At 38.4% G+C, this 20,086-nt stretch overlaps 2 protein-coding genes across 3 annotated transcripts in view; one reads left to right on the top strand and one right to left on the bottom strand.

Annotated features, from left to right (window-relative positions):
* The window catches only part of SCYL2 (SCY1 like pseudokinase 2), a 54,940-nt gene that overhangs the window by 658 nt on the left and 34,196 nt on the right, over nt 1–20,086 (top strand). For both annotated transcript variants that reach the window (XM_043881360.1, XM_043881359.1), the window contains exons 2-3: nt 11,112–11,316; nt 17,257–17,414. In XM_043881360.1, the coding sequence (XP_043737295.1) occupies nt 11,140–11,316; nt 17,257–17,414 (335 nt within the window). In that variant the 5' untranslated portion in view covers nt 11,112–11,139. The remainder of the gene's footprint in view (nt 1–11,111; nt 11,317–17,256; nt 17,415–20,086) is intronic.
* Nucleotides 1,210–18,131, bottom strand: LOC122680221 (60S ribosomal protein L26-like). The gene is made up of 3 exons (XM_043881361.1): nt 18,128–18,131; nt 2,029–2,032; nt 1,210–1,651 (listed from the first exon to the last, which is right to left on the bottom strand). The coding sequence occupies exon 3, from the start codon at nt 1,612–1,614 to the stop codon at nt 1,210–1,212; it is 405 nt and encodes a 134-aa protein (XP_043737296.1). The 5' UTR covers nt 1,615–1,651; nt 2,029–2,032; nt 18,128–18,131.

Here is a 20,086-nt window from a genome sequence, read left to right as displayed (position 1 = left end):
GCTCCCCTCAGTGCTGAGGTGCGCCTCTGATAACCTGGGTTACCGTCTGAGGCCCTCCAGCCCAGCGTCCTTTTCTGACTGGAGCTTTAGTTTTGGAATGGAAGGTTATTGTTTGTGAGGTGGGTGGGGCAGGTGTTTTGTGAAATACCCTCTCCGAGGCTCCTGCGCTCCTGTTTTTCTTTGTGGGAGAGAAAGGATGGAAGAAGGTTGAGACCCATGAAGCTTGCAAAAACCTGGGATCCGACAGAGTGCATACCTGTGGTCAGTAATTAAGGGAACCAGTGTTGTCAAGTCAGCTCCCGTAACAGTCTTCCTGAGGCTCCAGTCTCAAGCGACTTAAAAGCACCAAGTCAGTAGTGACACAGTTTTAAGTTGCAGACTAGTATTTTCATAGATCAAAGTCTGGAGTCAAAAAATTTACAAATTGGATTCTGTGAGTAAGAAGTTACCTAAATCGCATTCGCAAGCCTCTTGATTCTGGAATATTAATACGGTTTAAGGTTAATGCACCAAACCAGCTTGCCACAATAAAACGCCCTTCACGTTCTGGTAACAGATTGAAAGTCAGGTGGTTGAAGTTTCCTTTTGGACTTTACAGGTTATTTTTTTTTGTTTGTTTGGTTTCTTTTCTTTTTTTCCCATTTAAATACTATTTTTTTTTAAGTTTTAAAATAATCTATCAGCTGAGTGTATAAGTAGAATTCTTGAGACACTATTAAACTGTAGTCATAAAAGACAATTTTTAGCGAGTGTTTAAAGGAAAGAACCCAAAGGAAAGTAAGGACCTTCATTCTGTTCAGATCATTTTACACACATGCAGAGACCTATTGCCTTCTCTCTGATATCCAGAAACACCCAGTAAAATAAAACACCCAATAAAATACAAGCACAATGTACACTGAAATGTTTCTATAAAAACCAATCCCATAATTAGGAATAACTACTCATACTCACATACTCACATGTTTGAAAGTCATGACTTTTTTTTTTTGAAAGTCATGACTTATCTCCCAAGGAAAATAGGTCCTCTTACTCAAGTGACTAGTTTCCATCATTCATCCTTTCTATAGGAGTTCAAGTTTGACAACTTCCTGTCTCATATCAGTCTTTCCTGGAGTCTTTTTTTTTTCCCCTTCATTTTAACAGTTTTTAATGAAAGCTGTAGACAAGATGACTTTATTCCTGCATCTTCTCAATTGTTTCTTCCTTTTATTTGCCCTTTTCCTTTCCTGCTTGGCGAGATTTGGCTTTACGTTGGAGGATCTTTTTGTGGCCTTTGTCCAGTTTTAGTCTGGTGGTAACCACCTTGCTGGGGTGAATGCCCACATGGACAGCTGTGCCATTAGCCTTCTCGCGATGCACTCGTTCAGTGTAGATGCCGTATTTCTTCCTGTAAACCTGGACCACTTTGCCAGTTTGCTGCCCTCTGTAGTGCCGTCGTACAACCTGAACTTCATCATCCTTTCGGATGGGCATGGATCGAACGTTGTACTTCTGTCTTAGCTCTTTAGAAAGAGGATAAGACATAACTTTCCTGCGAATGTGGGAAGGCGCGTTGAAATGCCTTTTTCGATTCTTGCTTCGGTCAGAAGTCACAAAGGGATTGAACTTCATTTTGGCCGCTGGCGCTTCAGCGATGGCCACAGAAGGGCTGGAGTCTTATTTGAATATCTCTTGAGTCTGCCTGCTCCTGGTCTTCACACTAGTATTCTAGTTCCAGCCACCATCATTTCTCATTTGAATTACTTACAGTCTCCTAATTAGGGTCTTCCCAGGTGGCCCTACAGATAAGGCAATGGCACCCCACCCCAGTACTCTTGCCTGGAAAATCCCATGGATGGAGGAGCCTGGTAGGCTGCAGTCCATGGGGTCGCTAGGATCGGACACGACCGAACAACTTCACTTTCACTTTTCACTTTGATGCATTGGAGAAGTAAATGGCAACCCACTCCAGTATTTTTGCCTGGAGAATCCCAGGGACGGGAGAGCCTGGTGGGCTGCTGTCTGTGGGGTCGCACAGAGCTGGACATGACTGAAGCGACTTAGCAGCAGCAGCAGGTGGCCCTAGCGGTAAAGAACCTGCCTGCCACTGCAGGATACATAAGAGACGCAGGTTTGATCCCTGGATCGGGGAGATCCCTGGAGTAGGAAATGGCAACCCACTCCAGTATTCTTGCCCAGAGAATCCCGTGGACAGAGGAGCCTGGCAGGCTACAGTCCATAGCGTCACAAAGGGCAGGCAGGGCTAAAGCGACTTAGCACACATGGAGGACACAATTAGGGTCTACCTGCATTTACTGTTGGCTCCTATAGTTTTGCACACCAGACTGAGTGATTTTTCAAAATGCAGATCTGATCACATAATATTCATGTCTGAAACCCTTCACTTTTTTTTAAGAGAAACTAAAATTCTTTAACAGGCTGTTTGGGCAGCTCTTAATTGCCTTTGCAGCCTCATCTCCACGTTGCTTTCTGGCCTCCTTTTCTTCTCCTAGTCACTTTGTTCTTTCTGTTCTGCTTCAGGTGTATGGCATTTGATTATGATGCTTCCTTTGCCTGGAAATGCTCTTCCTTTCCTTTTCATCCAGTTAATGCCTGCTCTTCATTCAGCTTACATCAGGGAAGACTTTCCTGATTAGGATACATTCCCCTGATTATATGTTCTCATGACGCCATTGCAGAATTGCAATACTGATTAATACTTATTAAATTAATGAGATTTCCCTCATGTCTTAATACTGTGCTTAATAAGTGCTTGCTTGATAAGTGCTTAATAAATGTTTGTTAAATGTATGAATTCATTAACTGCTTATGAAAAGTTCCAGGAATTTCGTGTGCATCATTGTCTTTAATCCTCACAACAGTTACTTGAGGCATGGGTGACAATTTCCCTTTTTTAAAGACTGGAAATAGAGTTAGGGAGGCTAGTTGGTGGTTATAGTGCTTTTATGAAACCTGGCATTTGAACCCAGGTTTTGCTGCCACTGAAGACTGTACTTAATCACGTAATTCTCATACTGTGCGTCATAATCACCTGGGGAGCTGCTCAAAATATAAATACCTTGACTGCATATTTAAGTAGTGATTGTTCAGTCGCTATATTATATCCAACTTTTTGCAACCCCGTGGACTGCAGCATGCCAGGCTTCCTTGTCCTTCACCATCTCCTGGAGTTTGCTGAAATTCATGTCCGTTGAGTCGGTGATGCTATCTAACCGTCTAATCCTCTGCTGCCCTCTTTTCCTTTTGCCTTCGGTCTTTCCCAGCATCAGGGTCTTTTCCAATGAGTCGGCTCTTCCCATCAGGTGGCCAGAGTATTGGAGCTTCAGCATCAGTCCTTCCAATGAATATTCAGGCCTGATTTCCTTTAGGATTGACTGGTTTGATTTCTTTGCAGTGCAGGGGACTTTCAAGAGTCTTCTCCAGCACCACAGTTTAGACGTTCACCAGAATTTGAAGATCATTGCTTTGAAGTTTGAAAACCATTTCTTTCAACAACACTTCTGTGCTGTATGAGTTTTGGTTTTCACACATTTCAGTTTAACTGCACTGTATTTCAGATTTTAGGTCTTCTTAAGGAATAGTCACAGACCTGAGGAAATAAGCTTAGTTATCATTTTGTCTAATTTCCTAGTCAGTTATTCTTTTTCTTCTGGCTAGAGTTGCTGAATTAAAAGTAGAGAAGTCAGTTCGCTGACAGAGGTCCTTATGGTCAAAGCTATGGTTTTTCCAGTATTCATGTACGGATGTCAGAGTTGGACCATAAATAAAGCTGAGTGCTGAAGAATTGATGCTTTTGAACTGCAGTGCTGGAGAAGACTCTTGAGAGTCCCTTGAACAACAAGGAGATCAAACCAGCCAATCCTAAAGGAAACCAGCCCTGAAATCATTGGAAGGACTGATGCTGAAGCTGAAGCTCCAGTACTTTGGCCACCTGATGCGAAGAGCCGACTCACTGGAAAAGACCCTGATGCTGGGAAAGATTGAGGGCAGGAGGAGAAGGGGATAACAGAGGATGAGATGGTTGGATGGCATTGACTCAGTGGACATGAGTTTGAGCGAACCCTGGGAGATGGTGAAGGACAGGGAGGCCTGGCGTGCTGCAGTCCATGGGGTCCCAGAGAGTCGGACACGACTGAGGACTGAGCGACAGAGTTGCTGAGCAGTGAGACACTGCCAGCCCCGGTGCTGTTGCTCTGTTTCCTGTTTTTTAATTATAATGATTTCCAAGTGTCTGCTGACTTCCTAGAGTAAAAACTGTACTTAGTTCACGGGCTGAAAGTGCCTTCTAAAGAGTTGGATGTAATTTTTCCTCAAATTTTACTTACTGTTCAAATTAGTTATTTGATACGTTAGCATGTGTTGCCTTGTAACCTGACATTCTGCTTTTAAAATCTTACTGTATACACACTCAATGACGAAAACAATGTTTTACTTCTTGTTTCTCCTACTGTACCTAGTCTGGTGTTTCTTACCTCTTCTGTACCCAGTAATTTATTGAGTGATGTGTGCTTCACTGTACATTGCTAAGTCTTCTTAGTTTTTTGTTTCTTAAATCAGGGATGTCTCTTGAAATAATTGGTTCTAGCTCAACTTATAATAATTATATACTGTTTGTAGTTATAAAGAGAATGATTGTGTTCAGCTGATACAATCTTTGTTTCCCAAGTAAAACTAAACATGGTTTCTGTATAGGCCAAAGAATGTTTTTAACCATTTTTTTAAACACTATCTTTTTAAAAACTTTAGTAATCTGTAAGCACCCCCTACCAAAAAAAAAAAGTATTTCATAAATTCTGTGGTTGGTTTACTTCTCTACCTCTTGCCACTTTGATGGTAAGCTCTTTCATGGCTTATTTTTATTTCTTTCTTCCCCAGTTTCTTATGTGGTGTCAGGTACATAGTGGGTGCTCAATAAATATTAAATAATTCACCAGATGAATTTTCATGTCTGGTTCTACCTTGGGTACACCAGTGTTGACTCTGCTTGGCTAATGGATAGGCAACTCAAATTTGAATACTAACTCTGAAAATATCCTTTGTTTTGATACTCAACTATTTATAGTTTTCAAATCACATCATATATAGTCTTCCTCCCCTTCATGTTTTGGCATAGTCCTTTCTGGAAACTCCTTCACTTTTCTCCTACTTGAAAAACACTTCTCTTCTTTTTTTCTTTTAAATTCTTTATTGGAATGTAGTTGATTTACAAACACTTCATTTTTGAGCTCATCTCCATGTTCCCAACGCATGTTACATTCATACTCTAGTTAACTGGTGTAAGTCTTTGCAGGTCAGAGTGTGCTACTCAACTGAGTCCCTAAATAGCAGAAATGTTTCCATTTACATCTGTATTCCCAACATGACAAGTGCATGGCATGTAATACATAGCTTAGGCAGAGTTAGAGGAGAGGATATGTAGGTTTTAAATAGGATTTTAATGTCTCTTCCACCTTCCCATCAAAATCAGTAGCAGATGTTCATAGAAAACAACTTGGCATGGCAATAAATGTTTTCATAATTCCAGTAGCAACACTTTCCAACTGCTTTCAGAAATGCAGTATTAAATAGAAAAAGGAAAGTGAATTTTTATTTCTATTTACAGACAGTTCAAATCTTTAACAGAAGAAAGTAAGTTACAGCTAAATAAATATAATTTAATTAACTGAGAAAATAGGACACGAACTAACGCCACCTTAGTCCAGTGGCCTTCTGGATATTTTTGCTTGTGTATTCTCTAAATAATTTTGTAAGACATTGTACTTTCTGTGCTCTAAGTTGATAGCATCAGAATTTTTTTTGTCAAGGGTTTAGATAGTTACAGAGTGTCTAATTTCTAGATTGTTTCATTTTTATTAGAACCTTGGAGTTTTTGCTTATTAATTGAAATAAGCTTGTTCTGTACACTCCTGTGGGCTTCTCTGGTGGCTCAGCGGTTAGAGCGTCTGCCTACAGTGCTGTTCGATCCCTGGGTGGGGAAGATCCCCCGGAGAAGGAAGTGGCAACCCACTCCAGTGTTCTTGCCTGGAGAATCCCATGGACGGAGGAGCCTGGGAGGCTGCAGTCCACGGGGTCGCAAAGAGTCGGACACGACTGAGCTACTTCGCTCACTCACCATACACTCCTGTAATAACTATCTTGTTTCTTAATTGTGATTCTGTGACAGATAAGGCATAGGATTTTGCCATTAAGAACTAAAGCACAAGCCCCTTCAGAATTTCCTACCAAACTTCTTTTTGCTTTACTCTTAAGAGATTTTCAGGATTACTGTATTCTCAAATTGCAGTTTCCCTTTTGGTATGCCTACTAAGGTTTTGTATACCCAGAGAAATGCCCTATAATAAGACTAGGATGGTTGAGAAAAATGTTTTACTTTGGTCAAGTGGGAGAAAATTGTGAAAAAGAGTTGGCTAAGGAAAATTTGCAAGACACACACTTGTTCTCAGGCAAATCAATTTTAGGAAAGAATACACATGGCTTCCCTAGTGGCTCTGCCTGCCAGCGCAGGAGGCGGGGTTTCAGTCACTGATTTGAAAAGATCCCCTGCAGAAGGAGATGGCAGCCCACTCCAGCGTTCTTGTCTGGGAAGTCCCATGGACAGAGCAGCTTGATGGGGTCCATGGAGCTGCAAAAGAGTGGAACACAACTTAGCATCTAAACAACAATACATGGCAGCTGAAGGTTTGATGAGTGATAGGCCTTTAGACCTCTTTCTTTGCGGTAGACCCTTAAACAATCTAATGAAACCTATGGACCTGTTCTCAGAGGAACATTTTTGCAGCTTGTCAGTTTCTTTCTACAAAAGCCTCTGGGATTCTGATTGGATTTCATCGAGTCTATAGATTGATGGGGGAAATTGACAATATCTTAACAATATTGTACAAACGATATTGTCTGTACAACTTTTTCCATTTAAGTCATCTTCAATTTTTCACAGAAAATTTTATTTTCATTGTGCAAGTCTTTGTATCTTTTTTAAAAAGCCTTTGTATCTTATTAAATTTATTCATAAGTATTTTGTGTCCTTGAAATGCTATTTTTTCAATTTGCTGTATTTATTTGCATCACTGTTTGTCTTTTAAATTTTTTACTTTGCATGTCAACTTTTTTTTTAGTTCCTTAATTTTTTAAATTGAAGTATGTTTGATTTACAGTGTTCAGTTTCAAACATACACCAAAGTGATTCAGTTATGCATACATACATACATATATGTATTTTCTTTTCCAGGTCATTTTCCATTATAAGTTACTACAAGATACTTTCTCATAGGCCTCGGCTCCCAGGAAATCACTGCTTTTACCCTTGGTTTCAGTGCTTGTGAGATTTTTGTGTGCATCCCGTAAGAGTGAAGTCTGTGGAACTCCCGTGGCTAAGCCCAGCTAGCCTTCAAAGCCAAATGCTCTGGGGGTTCCTCCTCCCAGAGTGCTAGAGCTCTGGGCTAGGGAGCCTGATGTGGGGCTCAGAACTCACTCCTGTGAGAGAACCACTATAATAAAATTTTTCTCTAGTTTGTGGGAAAATATCTCGTATCCTGGGGGAGTAGGAGATTTGATTATATCGTGAGTCCACTCTTCTTACCCGTCTTGTGGTTCTGTCTTTATGTCCTTAGTTGTAGAGGATCTTTTTTGGTAGATTTCAGTCCTTTTCAGTGGATTGTTTTGATTTTGTTGTGCTCAAGAGAGGAGATGAGCTTAGATTCCTTCTATTCCACCATCTTGGCCATTCCTCCCTTCAAAATGGTAATTTTGAAATTTCCATGATCAGTTGTCTGTTTCTAAAATATAAAAGTAGTCTTTTCAAAAAAGTATTTTCATATTCTGCCTTCATGCTAACTTACATATTAATTCCAGTAGTTGTTTTTGTGGATTACTTCTGACTTTCTTGTGTATGATCATGTTATTGAGAATAAAGAATTTTACTTCTTCTCTTCCTTCCTGTAGATATTTAAAGATACTATTTATCAGGTTGAGGAAGCTCCTTTCTGTTCTTAGTTTGCTGAGAGTTTTATACTGAATGAGTATTGACTTTTGTCAAAAAAATTTTTCTGCCTTAACCTAGTTATTGTTGTTCAGTAACTCAGTTGTGTCCGAATGTTTGCAACCCTGTGGACTGCAGCTTGCCAGGCTTCTGTACCTTCACTATCTCACCGAGTTTGTTCAAACTCATGTCCATTGAGTCGATGATGCCGTCCAACTATCTCATTCTCTGTTGCCCCCTTCTCCTCCTGCCCTCAATCTTTCCTAGCATCAGGGTCTTTTCCAGAGAGTCTGCTCTTCGCAAATAGTGGCCAAATTACTGGAGCTTCAGCTTTAACATCAGTCCTTCCAATGAATATTAAGGGTTGATTTCCTTTAGGATTAGCTGGTTTGATCTCCTTGCTGTCCAAGGGACTCTTAAGAGTCTTCTCCAGCACCACAGTTGGAAAGCATCAATTCTTCAGCACTCAGCCTTCTTTATGGTCCACCTCTCACATCCACACACGACTACTGGAAAACCATAATTTTGACTATATGGAGCTTTGTCGACATAGTGATGTCTCTGCTTTTTAATATGCTGTCTAGGTTTGTTGTAACTTTTCTTCCAAGGATGGAGTGTCTTTTAATTTCTTGACTGCAGTCACCCCATACTCAGCAGTCAACCCCTCTAAGCCTGGAGTTCTGTTTGTGGTAAGAGTTGTAGTTATGAAATGTATTTCTTTTACTGGGTTGGCCAGAAAGGTCATTTGGGTTTTTCCTGTTACATCTTACAGGAAATATAGGGTTATGCTGACTTTCTCTTCAGTTATGGTAGTTGCACCTTCCAAAGAATTTTTTCACTTTATCCAAGTTGTTGAATTAATTGGCTGGCGTAAGATTATCCATAATATAATACCTGATTGATTCAGAATCTATAGAATCTGTAAGGGATCAGCATCTGCAGGATTTCCTTTATTTACAATACTGGTCATTTGTGTTTTTAAAAGTTTTCTTAATGTAATTAGAGATTTATCTTAAAAAAGTGTGTGGCTTCATTGCTTTTCTTTTTCATTTCTCATTAAATTAAATTCAGTCTGTCCCATTGAAGTCTATTGTTTATTTTCTTCTTTCTACTTTTTAAATTTATTTTCAGTTTAATTCTCTCCTTTTTTCTAACTTCCTAAGTTGGAAGCTTATACCATTGATTTTGGAATTTTTTCCCCTAATATAAACATTTAAAGCTATGAATTTCCTATAAGGCATGCTTTGCCTACATACCACAGATTTCTCAATTTCATTTCATTTCATTCATTCATTTCCAGATATTTTAAAATTTTTTCTGTGATTTATTTTTTAACCCTTGAGTATTTAGAAGTGTTGTTTAATTTCCAGGTATTTGCATTTTTCTAGATATTTATCTGTCACTGACTTCTAGCTTAATTTCATTGTCCTTGTTGAACATATTTTATATTATTCCAGTAGTTTCACTCATTTGAGACTTGCTTTATGGTCCAGCATATAGTCTATCTTAGTGAATATACCATATACATCTGAAAACAAAATGCATTCTGCTTTTGTTGAGTGGAGTGTTTTAGGTTAGGTTACTTGCTTTGTTGTTGTTAAGTCGCTAAGTCGTGTCCTGCTCTTTTGTGACCCCATGGACTATAGCCCACCAGGCTCCTCTGTCCATGGGAAGAACTGTCCAGGCAAGAATACTGTAATGGGTTGCCATTTCCTTTCTCCAAGGGGTCTTCCCGACCCAGGGACTGAACCCACATCTCCAGTGTTCAGGACTTCTATGTCCTTACTGATTTTCTGTCTTTTTGGTCTTTCTGTCCATCAGCCACTAAGAACGGATCTGTGAAGTCTCCAGCTACACTTGAAGATTTGTCTATTTCTTCCTTCAGTTCTATTAGTTTTTGCTGCATTTATTTTGAAGCTCTCTTAGTTCAGTATGTACACATTTAGGATTGTTACATCTTCTTGAGAATTGACAACTTTGTCACTGTAAAGTGTCCCTCTTTGTCTTGAAGCCTGTTCTGTCTGTCATTAATACAGCCACTCCAGCTTGGTATATTTTCACATTTTTAAACTTAGTTGCAGCATATGGGATCCAGTTCCCTGAGCAGTGGAAGACCAAAGTCTTAACCAGCGAACTATCAGGGAAGTCCCCCTTTTTAACTTTTAAATCATCCTGTAAAGTGGGTTTATTGTAAACAATGTATAATTGAGTCTTGCTTTTTAAATCTAGTTTTATAGTCTCAGTCATTTAACAGGGCTTTAAATCATTTACATCTAATGTAATTATATGGTCAGATTTAACTCTACCATCTTGTTACTTATTTTCTATTTTTCACATTTGTTCTTTGTTTTTTTCTTTTCCTATTTTTTAAAAAATTAACTCAGTTTACTGAAGGGTTCCATTTTATTTCCACTATTGGCTGTTTAGGTTTGTCTCTTTATTATTTTAGGTAGTGCTCTAGGGTCTATAAGATGTCTTTAATGTGCCACAGTCTAACTTCAAATGATATTATACTACCTCACATATAAGAATATTTCAAAAATATACTTTCACTTCCCCTGTCTTATCCTTGGTTTGTCTTATCATATTTTTACTTTTACATATAAGTGTGGTACATTTTTGCTATTTTTGCTTTAAATGATTAGCTATCTTTTAAAGATAACGTAAGATAAGTTTTTTATACACTTGAATAATTTTTACTTTTAGAGTCCTCTGTTCCTTTTGTAGCTTCAGATTTCCATCTGGTATAGTTTAGTATAACAGTAGAGCCTTTCAGGTTTTGTATAGTTATTTTTACTGAGAAGAAAGATTCAGACCCTCTGCACCACTTCCAGTCTTCAAGGGTCTTGTAATATGTGCCATTGTTGTATAGTTGAGCAGCATTCACGTTAGTGTCACGTGTGACTGTGTCTTTCCTCTTACTAGTCTGTGACAGTAAAGATTGAAGCACAGTTTGGCTCCTAGACTCAAGTATATCGGGTTCTCTGAAGGCAAAACTGGCATGTAACTTTGTCTCTATAGGATTGTTTTGCTTGTTGTCTGCAGTATATTAAACTTTCAAAGTAAGTAATGAATAAGTGCTTGAAGTAGTAAGAACCGATGATCACTGCTCTCCTGTACTTTGTGTTTCTAGGTAACTATAACTACCCAGAACTGCAGCCATGGAGTCCATGCTAAATAAGTTGAAGAGTACCGTTACAAAAGTAACAGCTGACGTCACTAGCGCTGTGATGGGAAATCCTGTCACTAGAGAATTTGATGTTGGTCGACACATCGCCAGTGGGGGCAATGGGCTAGCTTGGAAGATTTTTAATGGCACAAAAAAGTCAACAAAGCAGGTAAGTTTTAATTTAGAGTTCACCTGGAAAAAAAACACACATGCTAATAATGACCATACTGTGCATGTATGCATTTTTATTTTAAGAAATGCTGAAAGTAATCGGTTCTTTAGTTGTCATTTCATTCATCTAAGGAAGTCATAGAAAAACCAATGCTTTTAAACATGCCCTTGAATGTCCTAGTTACAAATACATTATTTGATGTATCAGCTCATCTTGTGATTTAATTTTGTTTACTTAATAACATAAACATATCAGTTGAGCAAATGAGTGTATTAGATATTTAGCAAAATGTTTTAGAATGAAAATTCCCATGTTCCTTTTATCTTTATCAATAAGTTATGACATACGACTCAGGTAAACTTTTCTAATGTTAAGTGCATTCTTGTTTTGAGCATTCTTACTTCCTTCTTTTCTTCTACAGCCTTCTAGAAAATAGACTTCTGTAATATTTTTTCATGTTTATTAACCTGGTAATTTTTACCATCAAAGGGCAATACATTTGTGGGATATAATCAGTAGTATGTTTTGGGGTTTTGATTTAAAAGTTATTTTGAGACTATTCTTTTAGTGAAGAGTAGTTTGAGTTGTATTTTTATTAATTTAAGAAACCAACAGATAGTGCTGAGAAATGTGGAGGATTGTTAAAATTTACTAATCACTTTATTTTGGAATTGTTGAAGAATTGGAAAATCTCCAGGTTTAAAACCTCTGTGGAAATATATTCTTTAAAAAGAAAAATTAGTTTCCAAAAGTCTATATGTGAAACATACAGACTTTAAGACATGTGGGGTTTATTACACATATTTTCCAATGAGTGTCAAAATTCTATAATTGTCTGTATGCATTATGACTTTTCCAAAATCAGATTATTCCCAAATAAGTATATTAAAGACTGACTTGGCTTTGGTTATCCTTTTATGAAGGAGGAGTCTTGGTCCTGTGATAGATTGCTGGTATGTGGTTTGTAACGTTCAGTTCAGTTGCTCAGCCATGTTCGACTCTTTGCGACCCCATGAATCGCAGCACGCCAGGCCTCCCTGTCTATTACCAACTCCTGGGGTTTACTCAAACTCATGCCCATCGAGTTGGTGATGCCATCCAGCCATCTCATCCTCTGTCGTCCCCTTCTCCTCCTGCCCCCAATCCCTCCCAGCATCAGGGTCTTTTCCAATGAGTCAACTCTTTGCATGAGGTGGCCAAAGTACTGGAGTTTCAGCTTCAACATCAGTCCTTCCAATGAACACCCAGGACTAATCTTCTTTAGGATGGACTGGTTGGATCTCCTTGCAGTCCAAGGGACTCTCAAGAGTCTTCTCCAACACCACAGTTCAAAAGCATCAATTTTTCGGCGCTCAGCTTTCTTCACAGTCCAACTCTCACATCCATACATGACCACTGGAAAAACCATAGCTTTGACCAGACAGACCTTTGTTGGCAAAGTAATGTCTCTGCTTTTTAATATGCTATCTAGGTTGGTCACAACTTTCCTTCCAAGGAGTAAGCGTCTTTTAATTCCATGGCTACAGTCACCATCCGCAGTGATCCTAGAGCCCAAAAAAATAAAGTCTGACACTGTTTCCACTGTTTCCCCATCTATTTCCCATGAGGTGATGGGACCAGATGCCATGATCTTAGTTTCTGAATGTTAAGCTTTAAGCCAACTTTTTCACTTTCCCCTTTCACTTTCATCAAGAGGCTTTTCAGTTCCTCTTTACTCTCTGCCATAAGGGTGGTGTCATCTGCATATCTGAGGATATTGATATTTCTCCCGGCAATCTTGATTCCAGCTTGTGCTTCTTCCAGCCCAGCATTTCTCATGATGTACTCTGCATAGAAGTTAAATAAGCAGAGTGACAATATACAGCCTTGACATACTCCTTTTCCTATTTGGAACCAGTCTGTTGTTCCATGTCCAGTTCTAACTGTTGCTTCCTGACCTGCATACAGGTTTCTCAAGAGGCAGGTCAGGTGGTCTGGTATGCCCATCTCTTTCAGAATTTTCCACAGTTTATTGTGATCCACACAGTCGAAGGCTTTGGCGTAGTCAATAAAGCAGAAATAGATGTTTTTCTGGAACTCTCTTGCTTTTTCGATGATCCAGCGGATATTGGCAATTTGATCTCTGGTTCCTCTGCCTTTTCTAAAACCAGCTTGAACATCTGGAAGTTCTCAGTTCACGTATTGCTAAAGCCTGGCTTGGAGAATTTTGAGCATTGCTTTACTAGCGTGTGAGATGAGTGCATGTAGTTTGTACCTGACCTTAAATCTTGTTTTTATTGCCATTTGGTTGGAAGTCCTTAAGTCCAAAGTTGATCTGTACCTTAGATATTGATTGGTCATTTTTGAACATTGTTTTCACTTTCACCAGCAGCTCATCCCAAAAATAATTGTTCCTTGAGTATTGACTACTTAGAAAGCTATGAATGAGATCATGAAGTTATGTAAATGACCAACCTCTAATGCCATTACAAATTGCTTTTATAATCAGTTATATAAAGGAAAAGTGAAAGAATACCACATTTACTAAATTTTGCATTGTTTATTAAGAATGCAATAACATAATAGTGTCTTTGTCCTTAATCAAAAGAGTTCAGGGTGTTTGTGTTTATATCATTAGTTCATGTACTGAAACCCTCTGTTAATATTGAAGCTTCTGTTGTTGCCATAGAACGTGAGAACCAGGCACAAATAATAGATGATTGCTTAGATATTGCACGTTAATATAGCATTTCTCAGCAGCTGACTTTCAGAACTGAGTTCTCTTATGAAACAATACTGTACTCCTTTTTTTTTTTATTTGACAAAATTATTGCTTTGAGGAAAAAGGTAGTTTTAGAATATATCATTGCTGTCTATGGATATGATTTTGAATTTTCTTTCTTTGCCTCTTTCAAACCTCAGAGGTCAGAACTCTGAGTATCCTGTCTGGAATGCTGACTGATTCCTTAAGGAAGAGCTGAATGTCTAACCAGCTTGGCACAGAAGCCTCGTTTGAATTTCTCCCTTAATTGAAAATTGTTAATTCTTTTTTCAGTAGCCTCATATTTATTAAAAGAGAATCAGAGAAAATAGATAATCTAGAGCTGTACTTAATGCAATATTGGTAGCCATATGATACGTATGGCTTTTTCAATTAATTAAAATTAAGATTAAATTTAGTTTTTCTGTTGTTGCACTGATCACATTTCAAATGCTGCATAGCCACATGTGGCTAGTATTACCATATTGGACAATGCAGGTATAGAATTTTCTATCATCACAGAAAGCTCTGTTGAGCAGTGCTGATTTTAGAGAAACTGGGGGAAAAATAATGGAAAAGGATACTCTTCTTTGTCCTTTTCTTTCCCCTTAAAGTGACATTGAGGCTGAAGGAATTGTGCCTACCCTCTCAGCTTTTTTTTTTACTTAGCATATAGTGTACTTGATTGTAGTTGTGTTTTATAGCAGAATGAAAGTGAAGTGAGTGTGTTAATCACTCAGTCGTGTCCAACTCTTTGTGACCCCATGGACTGTAGTCCGCAAGGCTCTTCTGTCCATGGGATTCTCCAGGCAAGATTACTGGAGTGGGTAGCCATTCCCTTCTCCAGGGGATCTTCCTGACCCAGGGATTGAACCTGGGTCTCCCACATTGCAGACAGATTCTTTACTGTCTGAGCCCCCAGGGCAGCCCTTATAGCACAACATATGATCTTAAATTTGACTTTGAGGTAAACATTGGGTAAGATACTTTGGGCTAGGAGATTCTTATACCTGGTTTTAATAGTTAAAAATAGGAAAGTGTTTTCTCTTGTTACATGGCAGTGAAATAAATACTGTGATATTCAAACTGTTGCATTTAAAGTTTGCATCTTGTTCTTTCCTCCATTTCACATTTTACTGTTTTTTACATGATTTTCAAAACGTATCATAATTCCACACTGTATTAAAAAAAAAAACCCACAAAAAACACAGCAGTATTTCCAAGTAAAAAGAATCCTTATATTAGTATTTTCAGGGTTTGTATACATAGCCCTTTGAGGGTTATCTATGTATTTTTTCCTAGGGTTGGTTATTTCAAGTTCACATTAGTAGATGATTAATTAAAATTTTCAGATTATGTGCAGCTTTAAAATTTTTAGCTTAAATGTTTGAACCCCTCTGAGAAGATTAAAAAACTGATGAAAAAAGAACATATTTATGAAACCTGGAATACAGCAAGATAAGAAGACTTGGTAAATACAAAGTTACTTGTGCCCAGTTACTTTTGCTTTCGTTGTACCTGATTGGACATCTGTATTATTCTGTCTTTATGCTTCCAAAAACCAATTTCTGCTGCTCTTTATTATTTTTGAAAGACATTCATTGAAGAAGTACCTCATAGTGAATAATTTAGGAAAGTGAAATTAAGATTTCCTGAGAATCTTCATGGCAAGTGTATATTTTGTAGTAAAATAAAGTTCTTAGGCTAGTTTTGTATATAAAATGAGCCATTGAGAATCAAAAGATTATTATTTAGATAAACTTAACCAAATACAACATGTAAACATGTGGAAATGGATAGATCTTCGATTATAGTTTATTAGCACTTGAAGCTACTATTTAGTCATAAGTACTATTTAGTTTCCTTTTTGAGTGTTTATTTAGAAGAAGCTCTTATTTCCTAACCATTAGTCTTTCTGGAATCTCTTTCTAGAGATGCTATAAAATAGCTCTTGTAATGTCTAGTAGATAATTGCTGGGCTTAGAGTTTATTCTGCTATATTTCTCTTATAGCTTTGAAACTGATGCAGTCTTTTTACAGAGTAGCATATTTAAGATTAAAATGGTTATATAAACATAGATAGGATAGGAATTTTATACAGGTGATACGTGTTACTGGAGGGGGTTGTATAGTGAAGTAGTAGAAGCAAGACACAAACTAGAGATTAGGTGATAATCTATTCTGTTGAAAAGTTTTGAGGTACAGGCTAAGTTTTCTTTTAGAAAATCAATATGAGGCCTAAAGTTTAGTTAAATAGTCACTACTTTGTTGACATTGGTTAATTTTAATTAACTGTTTGGACCAAAGGAAATATTTTAAGATAGATGATAACCTATTCTGGTCTGTGTAGAAATCTTTCATCTTTGACCTAAGACAATGAATGGATGCCTCAGAGAGTGTGTTGTTTCTTTTTCTTTATGAACTGTAGTGTTCTTCCTTCAGAGAGGTGAATCAGTAGGAGCTCAGAAGTCACATCTTTTTTTAAAGACTAAAAACATCTTGAAAAAATAAACATTTAAATTAGATGCATTTTAAAATGTGTTAGAATGCTTACTAAAATAAGATTGTATGCATGAATAGTGAGATAGGAGCTTGAACTTGTAGGTCATTTGTTTTTAGTTAAAATAATATTAATAATGTTCTTAGCTCCTGTTTGTTCTGTGTCTCAAAGTGATTGAAAGAGCTAATACTGTATGTGTGTGTGTGTATGCCAGGCTAACTTATAAAGGCACTATATATGTGAGTGCTATTTAAAGCTCTCACTCAAATAGTTTCCTGGAAGCATATATCACGTTTTGTTGTTGTTTAGTCACTAAGTTGTGTCTGACTCTTTTGAGACCCCATGGACTGTTGCCTGCCAACCTCCTCTATCCATGGGATTTCCCAGGCAAGAATACTGGAGTGCGTTGTCATTTCCTTCTCCAGGGGGTCTTCCCAACCTAGGTATTAAACCCGTGTCTCTTGTGTCTCTTGCATTGGCAGGTGAACTCTACCACCGCACCAACTGGGAAGCCTAAATCTTTTGTCTTTAAAAATATTTAAATTTAGTAATCGTGAAGAAACCAACTTTTTGATATCAGAAAAGTATTACAATGGTGCTAAAATTTGCATAGCATTACGTGTTTGTAGATAATCCATAGCTCAAATTTTATTACTTTTACATATTCTTGATTAAAATTACACATTTCTTTTATTAGGAAGTGGCTGTTTTTGTCTTTGATAAAAAGCTGATTGACAAATATCAAAAATTTGAAAAGGATCAAATCATCGATTCTCTAAAACGCGGAGTCCAACAGTTAACTCGACTACGACACCCTCGACTTCTTACTGTCCAGCATCCTTTAGAAGAATCCAGGTAAATTTTTATGAAAATTTACATTAGAGACTTCCTAAAAAAATAGTTTAAAAAAAACCTTTATATTTACATTCTATCTATGCAACATACTTTCAGTGAAAAATTTTTATAAACTTTGAGGGTTGAGTTCTTATGGATTAATTACTTCTTTAAAATTTACTTGCATATGCTATGTATATATCTTTTTGAAGTATTAATAAGAGTTTTCCCTACACTTGCCATGAGTCTGTATTTGCTTACTCTATGCTCAAGACTACATTACTCCAAATGGAAGCTACAAGAGAAGTCCCTGCCTGAAAGAAGTGGTTCTTGTTAATTTACTAGAATTCATTGTGCCCTTTTCATTGATTCAATGTTCAGAGGTTGTTTTTATGTGTGTTCCAGGTAGTACTGTTCTGGGTGTTTTAACTTTTTACTAGGTCCTGTATGTCAGTCCATAGCCCTCAGTTACTCCACCATCTCTGACCCTGCAACTCCCCTTATACTGATTTAAATATTGCAGAACTTGGGCTTTATTGGCATTCATGAAGAGAGATAATTCTGAGATTACTTTAAGGCATTTTCATGGCTTGGTGTAAAAATTACAGTAGCATTGATGGAAATAGGAACACGTTATGGAAGAAAAAAGTAACTTCCAGTTTTTAATGACTTAATAATATGGAAATGACACTGGAATTATCCAAAAGAAATGTGCCATAGAACAGTAAGCAGACAGAAGTTCAGAGTTGGTGATGTCTGTGGAGGTGAATAACATAGTGGTAGTGAAAGTTGCTCAGTCATGTCCGACTCTTTGTGACCCCATGGACTATACAGTCCATGAATTCTCCAGTCCAGAATACTAGAATGGGTAACTGTTTCCTTCTCCAGGGGATCTTCCCAACCCAGGGATCAAACCCAGCTCTCCTACGTTGCAGGTGGATTCTTTACCAGCTGAGCCACCAGGGAAGCCCTAGTGACATAGAGGCAGTAATTAAAACCATGAAAAAATGAATTTCAGGAGCATGAGTCAAAAGAACAGAGTAGTGATGACAGAACTTGAAAAGGGGAAAGAAGGGCCAGGTAAAGAAACTGGAGGAGAAATGTTATACATGTTGTTTGGCAGGAGAAAAATTGGCAGTGTGTTATGGGAGCCAAATAAGGGAAGAAAGGACTCCTTAACACTAGAGACCACCTAATAAAAAGGAAAGACAGGCTGAGAAGGACCATTCCATTTGGCTAGGGAGAAGTTATTAGTGATACTCCATAATTTCAGTAGGATGGCAGTTTGGAAGCTAGAAAGGAACCCAGCAGGGAGGACATCATTATGTGAATCAAGTCCCATAGAAGTGTCAGGCGAGTGTATGCTTCTCGGTTCTGTCTCGTCCCAACAAAGATTTGGACCAACAGACATTAAAGCCCTCCGCGAGTCACAGCTCTAGATGTCAGGCGAGTGTATGCTTCTCGGTTCTGTCTCGTCACAACAAAGATTTGGGTCGACAAACATTAAAGCCCTCAGCAGGTAACAGCTCTCCAGTCTTGGACAGACCCTGTTACAGCTCTTAGACAAATCACTGTTACAGCTCCATTTTATTTAGAAAATAGCAGGAGAATCCAACCTCGAGGCGTGAGGGCATGCCGGCCCAAAGACACGAAAAGGAGAAAGTGAGGGAGCACGCCAGCACGCATTGTGGGGCAGGGAAGAGAGAGAGAGAGAGCGCGCGCGCGCGCGTGTGCTCGAGAGCGAGCAAGCGCACGCACTCTGTGGGGAGAGAGGGTGGGGGGCGGGGTGGGGGGCAGAGAGCGAGCGAGCACACGTAGGCTGCGGTGGGGAGTTGTGGGGGCGGGGGCCCTTTGGCTCCTCCTTCTATATGTTTTTTCCTCCCCTGGGCCTGCCTGCCCTATGTAAATTGGGCTTAGCCAGGAGTGCTATTTGTTCTACCGGAAGTCTTCACTCCAGTCCTCACACCTTCCTTTGTTCTATTTTCGCCGGCTTTTCCCTTCCTTGTCTTTTAGCCACCGCCATTTTGGACTCCTTTTCCCTGTTCTAACTACCTGACAGAAGGAACTAAAAGGAAATTTCAGGAGGATAGTTATGAATCATTAATATACTGAGGTAAAGTGTAGGGAAATGAGATCATTCATGTTAAATGAACTTTACTTTTTTTCAGGTAGAACGTGGATCATAGATGAGTAGTGGGTAAAAGAATGAGGAGTTAATATAAGAGGGCTATGAAGGGATATTCTTGAATGCTGAAAAATAAGAGCAAGGTTAAGTATATGTCTTTAGACGATGAGTTTATGAAGTCTTGGATTTTATATTTTTGCTTCAGCTTCTGACAGAAGCAAGAGAGTAAAAGAAACTTGTGATGGTAACTACAGGATTAATAAGTGTTTGCTCAGTAAAGGGTAGTAAGGATGATTGTTGAGGCAGTAGGGAGAAAGAAGGGGCTAAAGTGTAGTCAGGACTGAATACTTCAGAATTGTTGAATAAAGTTACTGGGAAGCTAGATTAGGTGGTGGTAGTAAAAAGTAGGAGATGAATGGTTAGTAAATACCTGTGGTTGGGGAAGGTGATCCTTGAGATGGGCTATGGTGCTTCTGGTGTGTAACTGTTTGTAATGATAATGGAAGTAAATATTTATGAAAGATGATAAGGGCTTCAAACTTAAAGAATAATAATATTGATATGACCA

The sequence above is a fragment of the Cervus elaphus genome, chromosome 22 (genome assembly GCF_910594005.1).
Source record: "Cervus elaphus chromosome 22, mCerEla1.1, whole genome shotgun sequence".
Classification (NCBI taxonomy): Eukaryota; Metazoa; Chordata; class Mammalia; order Artiodactyla; family Cervidae; genus Cervus; species Cervus elaphus.
Note: the sequence above shows the minus strand (reverse complement) of the source record. Positions and strands in the feature narration are given on the sequence as shown.